Source organism: Scyliorhinus torazame, chromosome 4, assembly GCF_047496885.1.
Source record: "Scyliorhinus torazame isolate Kashiwa2021f chromosome 4, sScyTor2.1, whole genome shotgun sequence".
NCBI lineage: Eukaryota > Metazoa > Chordata > Chondrichthyes > Carcharhiniformes > Scyliorhinidae > Scyliorhinus > Scyliorhinus torazame.
Window position 1 is genome coordinate 62671410 of NC_092710.1, and position 16325 is coordinate 62687734.

The following is a 16325-nucleotide window of genomic DNA, read 5'->3' on the forward strand; positions in this document are numbered from 1 at the left end:
AGATAAATGTCTCGTTGTTCGTTTCTGTGTTGAAAATATCGAAGTAATTGTTAGTTGGATGGTGCACATTACATGCATTACTAAATATTGTGCACAAGCTTTACGACGGCCTTCGTCAAAACAAACACATCGCAAATCAGTCTTGTCTCTTACAAGGTATTATCGCTGTTGTAATATTGATCGGTTACTCTGCAGTTCGCTGTGATTTCGGCAGTACTCTTTTGAAGAGTGGAGAATGCTCAAGGATCTGGTGACAGATTCGAAAATAGTTAAATTAAGTTGATATAACGATGTAAATCCCTCTATGAAGTTGCGAATTGGAACAATTGTATAAAGTAAATACAATGGCAAATTAGATGAGATAGTGTCTCAAAATGGTAGATGCCAGTACTGAGAGGAGACAGCCTCCAACCCGAGGAGAATGACGTGAGTGACATGAGACAGCGTGTGATCTGGGGAGGATGGAGCCAGTGAGATCAGCCAGTGTATCACCCGGGGAGGATGGAGGCAGTGAGATCAGCCAGTGTATCATCCGGGGAGGATGGAGCCAGTGAGATCAGCCAGTGTATCACCCGGGGAGGATGGAGCCAGTGAGATCAAGCAGTGTGTAACCCAGGGAGGATGGAGCCAGTGAGATCAGACAGTGTGTAACCCGGGGAGGATGGAGCCAATTAAATTGAACAGTGTGTAACCCGTGCGGGTGGAGCCAGTGAGATCAGATAGTGTGTAACCCGGGGAGGATGGAGCCAGTGAGATCAGACAGTGTGTTACCCGGGGAGGATGGAGCCAGTGAGATCAGACAGTGTGTTACCCGGGGAGGATGGAGCCAGTGAGATCAGACAGTGTGTAACCCGGGGAGGCTGGAGCCAGTGAGATCAGACAGTGTGTTACCCGGGGAGGATGGAGCCAGTGAGATCAGACAGTGTGTAACCCGGGGAGGATGGAGACAGTGAGATCAGACAGTGTGTAACCCGGGGAGGATGGAGCCAGTGAGATCAGACAGTGTGTAACCCGGGGAGGATGGAGTCAGTGAGATCAGACAGTGTGTAACCCGGGGAGGATGGAGCCAGTGATATCGGTGAGTGTATATTCCGGTATGATGGAGGCAAGAAATGCATTGTGGAAATTAGCTGGTCTGATTTGATTGCACTGGATAGCTCTCTGTGGTGCGTTGGTCGACCAATTCAATCCCAGAGCTACACGTTTTTTGAAGAAAGGGCAATGGAAGACGTATTAAGTCTAACAAGAACACAATCTTCTGCTTATTTTAACATTCCGTTTAATCTTTTTATTAGTGCTATAGGCATTACAGAACATCAGAATTCGGAACGTCTGTCACCACCATGGCTGAAGGTACAAATTGGGAAGAAGAACCAACATCTTCAGTACGAAGTAAAACGGACACAGGTATTCACAAAATAGTTTAAACACTATATCTGTCGTGACAAAAGTCTAGATATCGAATAAGCACCTTTACCTAACAGCAAAAGATAGCAGGACGAGGGGTTTAATCGAAAGAGGGGAAACAGCGACATTCGACAGAGACATCACAGCCGCAGGTGGAAGAATTGCCTAAGTATAGGAACAATCCAGTACTTACTTGTTATTGGGGACTGCAAGGTGAATAGATACACAGACTTGGAAGTTTCTCCCTGAAGACCACTGTGACAACAGTGAGTTGGAAGCTACCCAGAGTGGGGCAAGGGTGACAGGCAGGTGTGCTGAAGAAAGGGAGCGTTATGTTACGGGGACATTCTGCTTAACATAGAACATACAGTGCAGAAGGAGACCATTTGGTTCATCAAGTCTGCACCGACCCACTTAAGCCCTCACTTCCACCTTATCCCCGTAACCCAATAACTCCTCCTAACCTTTGTTTTGGACACTAAGCGCAATTTAGCATGGCCAATCCACTTAACCTGCACGTCTTTCGACTGTGCCAGGAAACCGGAGCACCCGGAGGAAACCCACGCAGACACGGGGAGAACGTGCAGACTCCGCACAGACAGTGACCCAGCGGGGAATTGAACCTCGAACCCTGGCGCTGTGAACAAACCGTCTATTCTACTACTCTGAGCACCTTCCGAAAGCTAAGTTACTTCTAGTCAGAGGAGGTGAATGAAGCAGAAGGAATGTTTTTAGCTGATGTCACTCAAGGTTTGGAAGAAGCAAATGTGAGAATCGAGAACCGATTAAACAAACAAAATGATGAAGCAAAAGCTGCTCGAAAGTAACATGATTTCGACTCTGTGAAGGTGTATGAACAATATATCTCCTATTCCGGAAGGTGTGTAATGTGCTCGGCACAGTTTCATGTTGGAGAACCCATGCATCTTTTGCCCTTGTCCTTTTGAGTGGAGCAAAGTATTTGTTTTACTTTCAACAGAACCTTGAGCAAACTGACAACGATTGTACCATTTCCAGGATCCAGGAGGATGAAAGTCTCTGTGGTGTCCAGAATTACCTAAACGTAAAATGGGACTTGAATAACACAAAGTTGTTCCGGTGGGATATAATGAAATAGAATCTCCACATATAAAGTTATGGATTGGAAGAGACAGAGCGCCTTTTCTGATCGGGTTCAAAGTTTAGTGAGGAGGCTACTTTCCAGCGAAACTTCTAAAATGTGTTGCAAGCGGCCAAGTTAGTGATTATTTGGAGGTACAGGGGTGATTATGGATGGCTGGAACAGATAAGCAAAGGAATCTTTTTCAGGAATAGTGAAAGGCAGTTCGTACAAGTTTAAAGACAATATTTGATACTGTGGTTCGCAGCAGGATTCGGTTATTCTTTATAAGAGGAAATGGCGCCTTCTGTGTAAAATGGTTGACAGCGTCTTTACTTTTCATTTTCACAGGTCCGAACTCCACAATTATTAATTTCTTCACTAAGTGTGAGGATTACCAGCTTTTCCTGTTGACACAATTCTACTGGGACGAATTAGAACAGGCCGTGGAAAAAGGGGTGGATGAACTAAGCTCATTGTTAACAGATCAGAGGGTTTTCAGTGGACAGGAACATCGGGTAAGGGACAAAATTAGTTTGTATTATTTAAACACTACACGTATGACTGAATAATAATTCATGAATTCTTGCATGGAGAAAAGACCAATGTTTATTTCGATTTTGTTTTCTAACATCCTGAAATTTGTTTGCAGCAATAATATTTAAAGTAGACATTAAATAAAGTGTAATATAAACGATAAGTGCAGAAAATAAAAGTTCATAGAGGAGGCTTACTTATTAGCATGCATGGAAATTGGCGCCCTAAGAGGAAACAGCGACTAAGCTTATCCATTTTTTCTTATTTCTTTCTTCCTTTGCCATCCCCATTTCTATCGGTTTTTGCTGTATTTTCATTTGTTTCAATTAAGTTGCATTCGGACCAATTCTAATGGGTTCGAATGTATCACTGGCACGTTCAAATATTGAGCAATGGCTTGTATTATTTCTGCCTTCTTTGTCCCTTTTGGCAGGGCCAACTTTAGTTACTCTGACAAACTCACAAGCTTTGCTTTAGACTCCGTTTCTATGTCCTCCCGAGTGATTTCTTCCATCACAAGGACATCTGTAGGATCCATCTCCAGTCACTAACTATTCAGTAGTTCAAACCCAGAGACAATGCAATTGATCACTGGCAATATCACTGCCTTTAAGTTCAATACGCCCAAATCAAACAAAGAATTGCACGTAAGCACCCCAACCATAAGCCAGGTAAGCTCCCAACAGTGGCAAGGACACTGGACCAGAACCATAATATATTAAAGCTTTTGAGGTGGTGCGGAAAGATAGATTTGTTCCAGCAATAATATCATAAGATATAGGAATTGGTAATTTTAGAAACAAACTATATTAAAACAAAAGACAGATAATATTTAACATTTTAAACTTCAACCCGAACAATTACAGGTGACAGGTAGTTTCTTACCCTTAAAACACGAGTTCTCATTCACCATCACTTCAAATGAACATGCAGCTCTCATTCCACTTACGTAGGCAGGCAAAGATGATTCTTGTGTTTAGCGAGCAATTTTCTGCTGTTAGCCAAGTTCCTTTAAAATCCTTTCGAAAGACTACCTTTAGGACAGTTCTTCATGATGCCTAGTATTGGCTCTTCAAATCCAACTCCTCGCCTGCTCAGAAACAAGATTATTTCTCTCTGTCTCTTTCTGAGCTCCTCCCAGTCCCTAAAATACATGTTATTTCCCGGTGTCTCACATTTGAACCCATCAGCGTTATATTGTCTATTTTATTCCCCACTCATGTTTATACAAAAGAACAGAGCCATGTTCCTGATACGTGCAGGTTCAATCGGCACTTAGGAAGGCAAATTCAACGTTTGCATTCATATCAAGAGGGCCAGGATACAAGGCCAGAGATGTACGTCTGAGGCTGAATAAGGCTCTAGTCAGACCCCATTTGGAGTACTGTGAGCAGTTTTGGGCCCGTATCTAAGAAAGGTTCTACTCGCCTTATAAAGGCTCCAGAGCAAGTTCACAAGAATGATCCCTGGAATGAAGAGCTTGTCGTATGAGGAAGGGTTGAAGATTCTGGGTCTGTGCTCATTGGAGTTTAGAAGGATGAGAGCGGGCCGGTCTTATTGAAACTTACAGGATACTGCGAGGCCTGGATAGATTGGACGTGGAGAAGATGTTTATACTAGGAGGAAAAACTAGAAACAGAGGACACAATCTCAGATTAACGGGACTATCCTTCAAAACAGCGGTGAGGGGGAATTTCGTCAGCCAGAGGGTGGTGAATCTGTGGAGCATTTTGCCACAGAATGCTGTGGAGACCAAATCACTGAGTGTCTTTAAGACAGAGATAGAAAAGTTCTTGATTAATAAGGGGATCAGTGGTTATGGGGAGAAGGCAGGAGAATGGGGGTGAGAAAATACCAGGCATGTTTGAATGCCGGAGTAGACTCGATGTGCCGAGTGGCTTAATTCTGCTCCTATTGTTTATGGTCTTATTGTCTCATGATATGCAAGTAACTTCTCATTGACGGACAACGAGGCCATCAGACTCTGTAAATGACTAGTCATACAGGAGTGTCCCGAAAGACAATGGATCTCGAGTTAGTCAATCAGGTTGACGAGGGGCGTCGTCTGAATGCGCACTAACGAGTTTAAGCCTGAACGATACAATGTAACCCAGGTCCGGTGTGGGTGTATGCCTTTGACACCGTGCTAGCAGTTTTTTTCCTCAGTCTGTTTAACTTCAGAATTGCTTGCTATACCTTCCATCCCATTTCTCTACCGAATTCCTAAGAGCTCCCTCTCGCAACAACCACAGTCAAAGTAGTACAGAACATTATAGACTACTATGAGTGGCAGCTCGTTGAATTAGTGCAGGCTAATCGATGGCACAATAGGCATGGCATTGCAGAGGAGGGAGGTGCCAAGAATAGGAATTGATTCATCACAGGGAATTCCACATTTAGGACATCAACCAGGCAATTATGCAACCATCATTGTCCTGCTTAGTCTATTGCTGCCCTTGAAACAGATTAGATGACATCATGGACAGTGTGCAGAATATTATTTATGGTGAAGGAATCAACTGTTATTTATGCTTCTCTGTACAAAGAGAAGAAGGCAGATATTTATTGTCCATGTCCAGAGATCTGAAGCTAGGAAGGAGTTTGAATGCAAATTGAGCCACAGACCCAGAGAGCCACAGGTTGCTCTCCATTTGAGAACTGACTGGTCGTGATTTCACTTCATGAAAATCTCAGCCACTACGGGAATTGAATCTTCTTGGCGTAGCTCCGCATGAGGAAGCAACCATCCTGTCAACTGAACTAACGGGAACCGTGGATTCCTTCATTTTGTCCTCAGGAGACCCATCAAAATCATCACTCAGGCTTGGGTCAGAGCAGAGTTGATTAGTGCCAACGCTACACATAGGATAGGCCAGCGAGTACAGAAAAGAGAGGAATAATCTCTTCCGTGCCTCCAGTATAAAGCGACCATCTTTCACTCTAAACTCACACACGCAAATCCACATTCAGTGACATCTTACACTTTGCCCGTTGAACGGGCATCGCTGTAAGTTGCAGGTAATTTTTGAACTCAAATTGAAATTGTGTTGATTTAGAGTTTAGCAAAAAGAGGCAACAGGGGACAGGGTCTTGAACAAAGTCAGGAATTATGAAGAAGTTGTAAATTAATACTGATCAAAATAACGCAAGAGTTCACTGGTATACCATGGTTATTGCTTCCCAGTTCAGCCTTGGCAGAAGGTTGACATTCGGCCCATGTCCTCTCACAGCTACATTTGCTTCCCTTTCGACAGCATGTTCTGTGAACTTCACTTTCAAATTTGCTGCCCACCTTGCACAGTAAAAGCTGTTGTTTGTTACGTCTTTGAAAGCCACAACCAACAGTGTGTTCGCTGATGTTATTGTATTCTGCTAGGCCTAGACGAGGCCAGACGTTTTTCTAATTAATAATAATACTAATAATCGCGTATTGTCAAAAGTTGGCTTCAATGAAGTTACTGTGAAAAGCCCCTAGTCGCCACATTCCGGCGCCTGTTCGGGGAGGCCGGTACTGGAATTGAACCGTGCTGCTGGCGTTGTTCTGCATTACAAGTCAGCTGTTTAGCCACGATGTGAAACCAGTCCCTAATTGGCTTAAGTGGAGCATCATCAATCTGTGATTGACTTATCTAGGATGATGCCATCTACTATTTTTTAAAAAATTAATTTAGAGTACTCAATTCATTTCTTTTCCAATTAAGGGGCAATTTAGCCGGACCAAAAGATCTACTCTGCACATCTTTTGTGTTGTGCTGGCGAAGCCCATGCAACATGGGGCGCATGTACAAAGTCCACACGGACAGTGACCCATAGCCGGGATCGAACCTGGGACCTCGGGGCAGTGAGGCAGCAATGCTAACGACTGCGTCACTGTGCTGCCCTACCAGCTGCTGATTTAATTACCCATTTCCCTCTGACTGGAAGTCTAAAGTGTCAATTTCTTGTGAGACCATCCATGTCTGAAATATTATCTTTTTAAAATTAACTTACTTATTTTTGAGATAATCAATGTTTTATATAATCATCCTTGCCCGTTTGTTCAACGTGGGGGAAATATGCCGCCATGCCTCATGAGTTATACATTGAGCTCAACATCTCAGAGTTCGTTGCATTGATATTATATCGGACCATATCAGTGATTGTTTTTCGAGGCCATTTGAGAGATTATGCTATTTCGTGGTCAAGTGAAATTAGTTAATTAGTTTTTAAAACAAAGCAAAAGGTAGTACGGTTGCTTATAACCTTCAAACTAATAGCGAAGATTACAAAGTACCCCCCAAAGAATATTACAAAATGGGCAGCACTTTAAAATACTATACAGAGAATGATGGATTCCCCCACCCACCACTTATTTGTTTATTGGCAGCTCGCCGTTCGGTGCCAGCGGCATTCGATACTCTCGTCCCTTATCTATGGGATTTCCCATGGAAGCCACCCCACACCATCTGGAAACCCCCGGGCGGGCATGCACTGCAGGTGGCAAAATAGAATCGCTACAGCCTCTTGCACTGAGAGTCATATGTTTTTTCCGACTTGACAAATGTTAGTGTAATGCTAAGAAAGGTAAAATAATGTAGCTAATGTAACTCCACTATTTCAAAAGTGAGGTGTAGAGGAAACAGGGAATTATTGACCAAGACGCCTGACGTCAGTTGTGGGGAAAATTCTCAAATCCACCATCAAAGACTTTACAGCAGAACACTTAGCAAACAGTGGCAGGATCGGGCAGAGTCAGCAAGGATTTATGAAGGGGATAGCATGGTTGACAAATCTACTGGAAGTTTTCGGGGATGTAACTGGTAGAATTGACGAGGGGTGCCAATGGATGTGGTATATTTTCAAAAGTTTTTGACAAAGTTTTGCATAACAGATTAGTGTGTAAAATTATAGGACATGCGATTAGGGATAATGTATTGAGGTGGATAGAAAACTGGTCGGCAGACAGGAAACAAAGAGTAGGAATTAAACGGGTATTTTTCAAATTGGCAGGCAGTGACCAGTGCAGTACCAAAGAGATCGGTGCTAGGACCGAAACTATTCACAATATATATCAATGATTTAGATGAGGGAACACAATGTAATATCTAAATATTTGGAGATGACACCAAGTTGGGTGGGTGGGTCAGCTGTGAGGAGGATGTAGAGATATTTCAGTGTTATTTGGACAAGTAGATTGAGTGGGCAAATGCATGGCAGATTAAACATAATTTGGAGAAATGTGAGGTTACCCACATTGGTAGCAAAAACGAGAAAGCAGACTATTATCTGAATGGTCATAAATAAGGAAAGTATAATGTACAATGAGATCTGGGTGTCCTCGTACACCAGTGACTGAAGGTAAGCACATAGCTACAGCTGGAGGTAGAGAAGAAAGAGAGTCTTAATTGCGAGAGGATTCGAGCACTGGAGCAGAGATGTCCTGCTGCAATTATACAGGGCCTTGATGAGAAATTTTGTGTGCAGCTTTAGTTGTCCTTGCTTTAGATGGAGTGCAGTTTTATTGGATTTATTCCTGGGATAAGAACACATAAAATTACAGCTCAGGAACAGGCCCTTCGACGTTCCCAGCCTGCGCCGATCCAGATCCTTCATCTAAACCTGTCTTCTATTTTCCAAGGATCTACTTCCCTCTGTTCCCCGCCCGTTCATATATCTGTCCAGATGCATCTTAAATGATGCTATCGCGGCCGCCTCTACCACCTCCGCTGGCAAAGCGTTCCAGGCACCCACCACCCTCTTCGTAAAAAACTTTCCACGCACATCTCCCTTAAATTCGCCCTCTCACCTTGAAATCGTGACCCCCTTGTAATCGACGCCTCCACTCTTGGAAAAAGCTTGTTGCTATCCACCCTGTCCATACCACTCATAATTGTGTAGACCTCAATCAGGTCCCCCCTCAACCTCCGTCTTTCCAACGAAAACAATCCTAATCTACTCAACCTTTCTTCATAGCTAGCACCCTCCATACCAGGCAACATCCTGATGAACCTCCTCTGCACCCCCTCTGAAGCATCCACATCCTTCTGGTAATGTGGCGACCAGAACTGCATGCAGTATTCCAAATGTGGCCTAACTAAAGTCCTATACAACTGTAACATGACCTGCCGACTCTTGTACTCAATACCCTGTCCGATGAAGGCAAGCAGGCTGTATGCCTTCTTGACCACTCTATCGACCTGCGTTGCGACCTTCAGGGTACAATGGACCTGAACTCCCAGATCTCTCTGTATATCAATTTTCCCCAGGACTTTTCCATTGACCGTACAGTCCGTCTTGAATTAGATCTTCCAAAAGGCATCACCTAGCAATTGCCTGGATTGAACTCCATCTGCCATTTCTCTGCCCAACTCTCGAATCTATCTATATTTTGCTGTATTCTCTGACAACCGTCCTCGCTATCTGCAACTCCACCAATCTTAGTATCATCTGCAAACTTGCTAATCAGACCACCTATACCTTCGTCCAGATCATTTATGTATATCACAAACAACAGTGGTCCGAGCACGGATCCCTGTGGAACACCACTAGTCACCTTTTTCCATTTTGAGACACTCCCTTCCACCACTACTCTCTGTCTCCTGTTGCCCAGCCAGTTCTTTATCCATCTAGCCAGTACACCCTGAACCCCATACGACTTCACTTTTTCCATCAACCTGCCATGGGAAACGTTATCAAACGCCTTACTGAAGTCCATGTGTATGACATCTACAGCCCTTCCCTCATCAATTAACTTTGTCACTTCCTCAAATAATTCTATTAGGTTTGTAAGACATGACCTTCCCTGCACAAATCCATGCTGCCTATCACTGATAAGTCTATTTTCTTCCAAATGTGAATAGATCCAATCCCTCAGTATCTTTTCCAACAGTTTGCCCAGCACTGACGTCAAGCTCACAGGTTCATAATTCCCTGGATTATCCCTGCTACCCTTCTTAAACAATGGGACATCATTAGCAATTCTCCAGTCCTCCGGGACCTCACCCGTGCTCAAGAGTGCTGAAAAGATATCTGTTAAGGCCCCAGCTATTTCGTCCCTCGCTTCCCTCAGTAACCTGGGATAGATCCCATCCGGATCTGGGGACTTGTCCACCTTAATGCCTTTTGGAATACCCAAAACTTCCCCCTTCCTTATGCCGACTTGACCAAGAGTATTTAAACATCCATCCCGAGTCTCAACGTCCGTCATGTCCCCCTCCTTGGTGAATACCGATGCAAAGTACTCATTAAGAATCTCACCCATTTCCTCTGACTCCACGCATAAATTCCCTCTTTTGTCTTTGAGTGGGCCAATCCTTTCTCTAGTTACCCTCTTGCTCCTTATATACGAATAAAAGGCTTTGGGATTTTCCTTAACCCTGTTAGCCGAAGATATCTCATGACCCCTTTTAGCCTTCTTTATTGCGCATTTGAGATTTGTCTTACTTTCCCGATATTCCTCCAAAGCTTCATCAGTTTTCAGATGCCGAGGTCTTATGTATGCTTCCTTTTTCATCTTAGCTAGTCTCACAATTCCACCCATCATCCATGGTTCCCTGTTCTGGCCATTTCTATCCCTCATTTTCACAGGGACATGTCTGTCCTGCACTCTAATCAACCTTTCCTTAGAAGTCTCCCACATTTCAAATATGGATTTACCCTTAAACAGCTGCTCCCAATCCACATTCCCTAGCTCCTGCCGAATTTTGTTCTAATTGGCCTTTCCCCAATTTAGCACTCTTCCTTTAGGACCACTCTCGTCTTTGTCCATGAGTATTCTAAAACTTACGGAATTATGATTGCTATTCCCAAAGTAATCACCGACTGAAACTTCAACCACCTGGCCAGGATCATTCCCCAGTACCAGATCCAGTATGGCCCCTTCCTGAGTTGGACTATTTACATACTGCTCTAAAAAAAACTCTCCTGGATGCTCCTTACAAATTCTACTCCATCTACTCCTCGAACACTACATGAGTCCCATTCAATGTTGTGGATGTTAAAATCTCCCATCACGACCACCCTATTGCTCCTATATTTTTCTATAATCTGTCTACATATTTGTACCTCTACTTCACGCTCGCTTTTGGGAGGCCTGTAGTAAAGTCTCAACAATGTCACTGTGCCATTCCTATTTCTTAGCCCTACCCATATTGCCTCAGTGCTCGAATCCTCCATCGTGCCCTCCTTAATCACAGGTGTGATATCATTTCTGTCCAGTAATCCAACTCCTCCATCCCCTTTTGCCTCCCTCTCTATCCCTCTTGAAGCATCTATACCCTGGGATATTCAGTTGCCAGTCTTGCCCTTCCCTCAACCAAGTCTCAGTAATACCAATAACATCATATTCCCAGGTACTAATCCAAGCCCCAAGTTCATCTGCCGAAATGCATTGAAACAAATGCACCTCAGACCACCTGTCCCTTTGCGTTCATCATGTCTTCCCTGTCTACTCTTCTCCTTAGTCACATTGAGTTCATTATCTAGTGCCTTACTGGCTTTACTTGTTGCCTCTGTACTGACCTCTAACATCCTAATCTGGTTCTCATCCCCCTGCCACATTAGTTTCAAACCTCCCCAACAGTGTTAGCAAAAGCTAGGACATTGGTTCCAGTCCTGCCCAGGTGTAGACCATCCGATTTGTAATGGTCCCACCGCCCCCAGAACCGGTTCCAATGACCCGAAAATCTGAACCCCTCCCTCCTGCACCATCTCTCAAGCCACATATTCATTCTGACTATTCTTAAATTTCTACACTGACTGTCTCGTGGTACTGATAGCAATCCTGAGATTACTACCTTTGAGGTCCTACTTTTTAACTTATCTCCTAACTCCCTAAATTCTGATTGTAGGACCACATCCCGTTTTTTTTTAACCTATATCGTTGGTGCCTATATGCACCACGATAACTGGCTGTTCACCCTCCCCCTTCAGTATGTCCTGCAGCCGATCTGAGACATCACTGACCTGTGCACCCGGGAGGCAACATACCATTCGGGAGTCTCGTTTTTGACCACAGAAACGCCTATCTACTCCCCTTACGATTGAATCCCCTATGCCTATAGCCCTGTCAGTATTGTTACCGCCCTTCTGTGCAGCAGAGCCAGCCACGGTGCCATGCGCCTGGCTACTACTGCCTTCTCCTGGTGAGTCATCTCCCCCAACAGTATCCAAAACGGTATACCAGTTTTGGAGGGAGATGACCGCAGGGGACACCTGCTCTGTCTTCCTACTCTTTCTCTGCCTTTTGGTCACCCATTCCCTGTCTCCCTCACCAATCCTAATCTGCGGTGTGACCAACTCACTGAACGTGCTATCCACGACCTCCTCAGCATTGCGGATGCTCCAAACTGAGTCCATCCGCAGCTCCAGAGTCGTCATGCGGTGTAACAGGAGCTGCAGCTGGACACACGTCCCGCACGTGAAGGAGTCAGGGGCATCGGCCACGTCGCTGAACTCCCACATTGAGCATGAGGAGCATAACATGGGTCTGGGATCTCCTGCCATTTTTACACTTTACCTTAACTGATTACAAATATAATATCAAATAATGAATAATTGAAAGGAATAAAGATTTTACTTACCAATCACAATACTTACCAACACACGAAGAGTTAAATTTCTCCCAGCTACTGCTAATTGGAGCACTTTCCTTACCAGCCAATCAGGTCACTGCTTTGCTGTGTCACTCTTCAAGGTAAGTTTTTAAAGAGGTAAACTTCGCGCCGTAAATCTGAAGGCCGCTTCTCCGGCAGCTGTGTCCCCGCCGCTCCCCTCGCGCTCTTTTATCCTGTGTCCCCGCCGCTCTCCTCGCCGTCTTTTATCCTGTGTCCCCGCCGCTCTCCGCGCGCTCTGTTATCCTGAGTCCCCGCCGCTCTCCTCGCGCTCTTTTACTGTGTCTCCGCCGCTCTCCTCGCGCTCTTTTATCCTGTGTCCCCGCAGCTCTCTGCGCGCTCTTTTATCCTGTGTCCCCGCTGCTCTCCTCGCGCTCTTTCACTGAGTCTCCGCCGCTCTCCTTGCGCTCTTTCACTGAGTCCCCGCCGCTCTCCTCATACTCTTCACTGTAAATATAGGTAAAAATAAAACACTTAACCAGCAACCACTGCGCCCCACACGAGAACAGCAATCAGCGGTTTTGGGTCTGTGCAAACAATTTAAATATTTAGTACTTACCCAGCAGTCACTCTGTCCTCAATCCGACCTGATTCAGCTGAAAACTCCCAACAGTAAGTTTTTTTAAAAAATTACTCCCCTTCTCAGCAAGCACTCACTCAACAACCACTGCGCCCCGCAGGGTAACACCTCAGGGAAAAGAAAAACTACTTACCAGTCACCAGTCAATCACTTACCTGCAGGCTGTGATGTCACGGTTGAACTTCTTTCTACTTCTACCTGCCCTTGGGTCTCCCTCTTGGTCTTTACCCGGCTGGGATCCTTACAGTGATTGTCTTATTATTTTGGTTAGAGGAGGAGGTAGGGAGGGAAAGACTAAAGAAGTGTTTCGGGTTTAACTGTCACTTGACAACAGCTCCTCCGCAAACAACCTTCAAGATACGGTGACCGCAATGCACTGATGCAAATGTTCCCCGCAACAGCCAATCAGCAGCTCTTCTCTACTGCCCTCTGTTGGATTCTTGCCTTGACTTGAACACCGACGTTGTCTTTCTCAGGTACACTTTCTGGATGCAGTGACTGCAAAGCACTGATGCAAATTTTCCCCGCAACAGCCAATCAGCAGCTCCGCTCTACTGCCCTCTGCTGGAGGGTCTGATGTATGAGGAAAGATTGAATGTATTCGGATTACTTTCGTTCGAGTTCCGAAGAATGAGGGCTATCTCATAGAAACCTATAAAATTCTAACGGGATTAGACAGGGCAGATGCAGTAAGGATGTTCTCGATCGTGGGTTAGTCCAGAACCAGAGGTCGCAGTCTGAGGATATGGGTAGACCATTTCGGACAGAAATTCGGAGAACGTTCTTCACCAAGAGTGGTGAGACTGTGGACTTCGTTACCACAGGAAGCAGTTGAGGGCAGAACGTGGTATGTTTCAAAAAACAGTTCAAGCATTTACTGCGAAGGGAATGAAGGGATATAGGGGAAAGCGGGATTAGGCTCTTGAGTTGCATGATCAGCCATGATTATAATTAATGTCTGAGCATGCTCCAAGTGTCATATTTTCCATGGTTCTGTTTCTAACTGATGGGTTGCTGTCCCACAATTTAACATTAAAGTATGGGTTGACATATATCGATTATTTTACCAATGTTCATAACTAAACTACACTCTCATTGTAAATGATTATGAAAATGTAACGCTTCTACATCATCACTCACTCTCTTTCTTAAACGCACACGCATCTCCATCTGGCTTCATCGTCTTTGGAGGCTGCTGCCTCAAAAATGGCTAAATTGCGGCCCTTCACAAACCCTGGGATTCTCCTCTTCCCCATTACAATCCTCAGCTTGTGGGCACTTACATTGCCCGAGGCTCTTCTCCTCCTCCCTCAAGCTAGGTCGAGTTGGGAAGCTGTTGAAATGTCAATCCACCTTGGGGCTAGTCTGATAGGCAGCGACATGCCCGTTGGTAGCCGTACACGTGATGTGCTGCGCCATGCAAAGCCTGGTTGAACTGCCCGCGGGTGCTGCCTGAAGCAAGGTAAAGACGAAACATGAAAGCCCCAAGGTACATTAAACTGACCAGGTGCACATCACCTGTTGTGCACTTGTGAGAAATGATATGCTGGCCTTCCCAGACCATCCCGCGTGACAGTATGTTCCAGGCCAGCAGAGTTTGTAATGAGATGCAAAAGTGCTAATTTTAAAAAAAAATTAGAGTACCCAATTATTTTTTTCCAATTAAGGGGCAATTTACCGTGGCCAATTCACATACCCTGCACATATTTTGGGTTGTTGGAGCGAAACACATGCAAACACAGGGAGAATGTGCAAACTCCACACGGTCAGTGACCCAGAGCCGAGATCGAACCTGGGACTTCAGCGCCGTGACGCAACAGGGCTAAGCAACTGCGCCACCGTGCGGCCCTCAAAAGTGCTAATTTGACGTTCCAGACGTGTGGTGGCTGGAAACTTTGCTCGGCGTTGAGATGGAATGATTGATGGCAATGTGGTTACACGATAGTTTGAAACTGATTTTTGGTCATTACGCTATATTGCTGCCACCCACCCCTCCTTTAACGCTCGGCATCAAGAATGCTGTAGAAATCCGGCCAGATTCTTTGAAGCATTGATAGTGTTGCATCGTGTTCGAGAAGAATGGGACTTTTGTTCTTTAATGTGATCTGAACATCATGAGCTAGATCTGCTTTTGCAGTTGGCCCGGGGTTGTGTCTGAGGCAGGAGTGGTGAGCCGTCATCTTGAACTTCTCGTGAAGTAGATGGTGCCAAAAAGGAAGTTATAGGATTTTTGCACATCAATCGTGAAAAAAAATAGTTTTGTACAAAAAAGGGTTATGAAATGCCTGTAGAGAAACGTGAAATTGGTGGTTGCATCATCTGTCCTTGTCTTGTTTGAACGTAGAGTTTGCGAGATTAGACGGTGATGCTTTAGGAAGCTTGGTGAGTTTCTGCAGTGCGTACACTGTGCGCGGCTGGTGCATGCAATGAATGGCTAACGTGGTTGATTGGAGTGCGAATGAACTGGGATGCGTGCACAATGTGGTATGGATCTATGATGGATCTATGCACGTATTTCATCGCACTGGGCTTTATTCTGAAGCGTATACATGAGAGGACAAGCAGATCTTGTTGAACTTGTGCAAGACAGTATCAGACCTCAACTGTAATATTGTGCACAGTTTTGAGATCGCCACAAGAGGAAGGATGCCAACACATTGGTGGAAGTGAAGAAGAGGTTTACAAGAATGCTTTCACGGATGATAAACTTCAGTGATGAGGCTAGTTTTGCAGATGTTGGTACCGTGAAGAGAAGAAGGCTAAAAGGAGATTTGATAATGATGTCCACATTTAGGAACGAGATGGACAGAGTATACTGACAGAACATATTTCTACCTGTAAAATAACAAGGAGGAAAGGGCACAGATTATGTGATTCGGAAAAGCAGCAATCGTGATGTTGAAAAAAAACACTTTTTTCAAACAATGAATGGTTTGGTTCTGGTGCATACTGTCCTGCAGTGTGCCGCGGGCAGATTCAATCCAGACATTCAAGAGGATATTATATGCTTATTTGAATAGAAACAGGAGTGCGAGCCAGCATTATTCTGTAAAAGGCAGAAAACTCTTGACTAATCTAGTTTAATATTCTTATGAAACAGCAGAGTAAGTTA

General features: G+C 44.7%; 1 protein-coding gene across 1 annotated transcript in view; it reads left to right on the plus strand.

Moving 5' to 3' along the window:
* LOC140410260 (NACHT, LRR and PYD domains-containing protein 3-like) overlaps window positions 1–16325 on the plus strand; it is a 79703-nt gene that overhangs the window by 18068 nt on the left and 45310 nt on the right. Inside the window, exons 2-3 of the mRNA XM_072498227.1 lie at window positions 1296–1407; window positions 2858–3024. Of these exons, the coding sequence (XP_072354328.1) occupies window positions 1344–1407; window positions 2858–3024 (231 nt within the window). The 5' untranslated portion in view covers window positions 1296–1343. The remainder of the gene's footprint in view (window positions 1–1295; window positions 1408–2857; window positions 3025–16325) is intronic.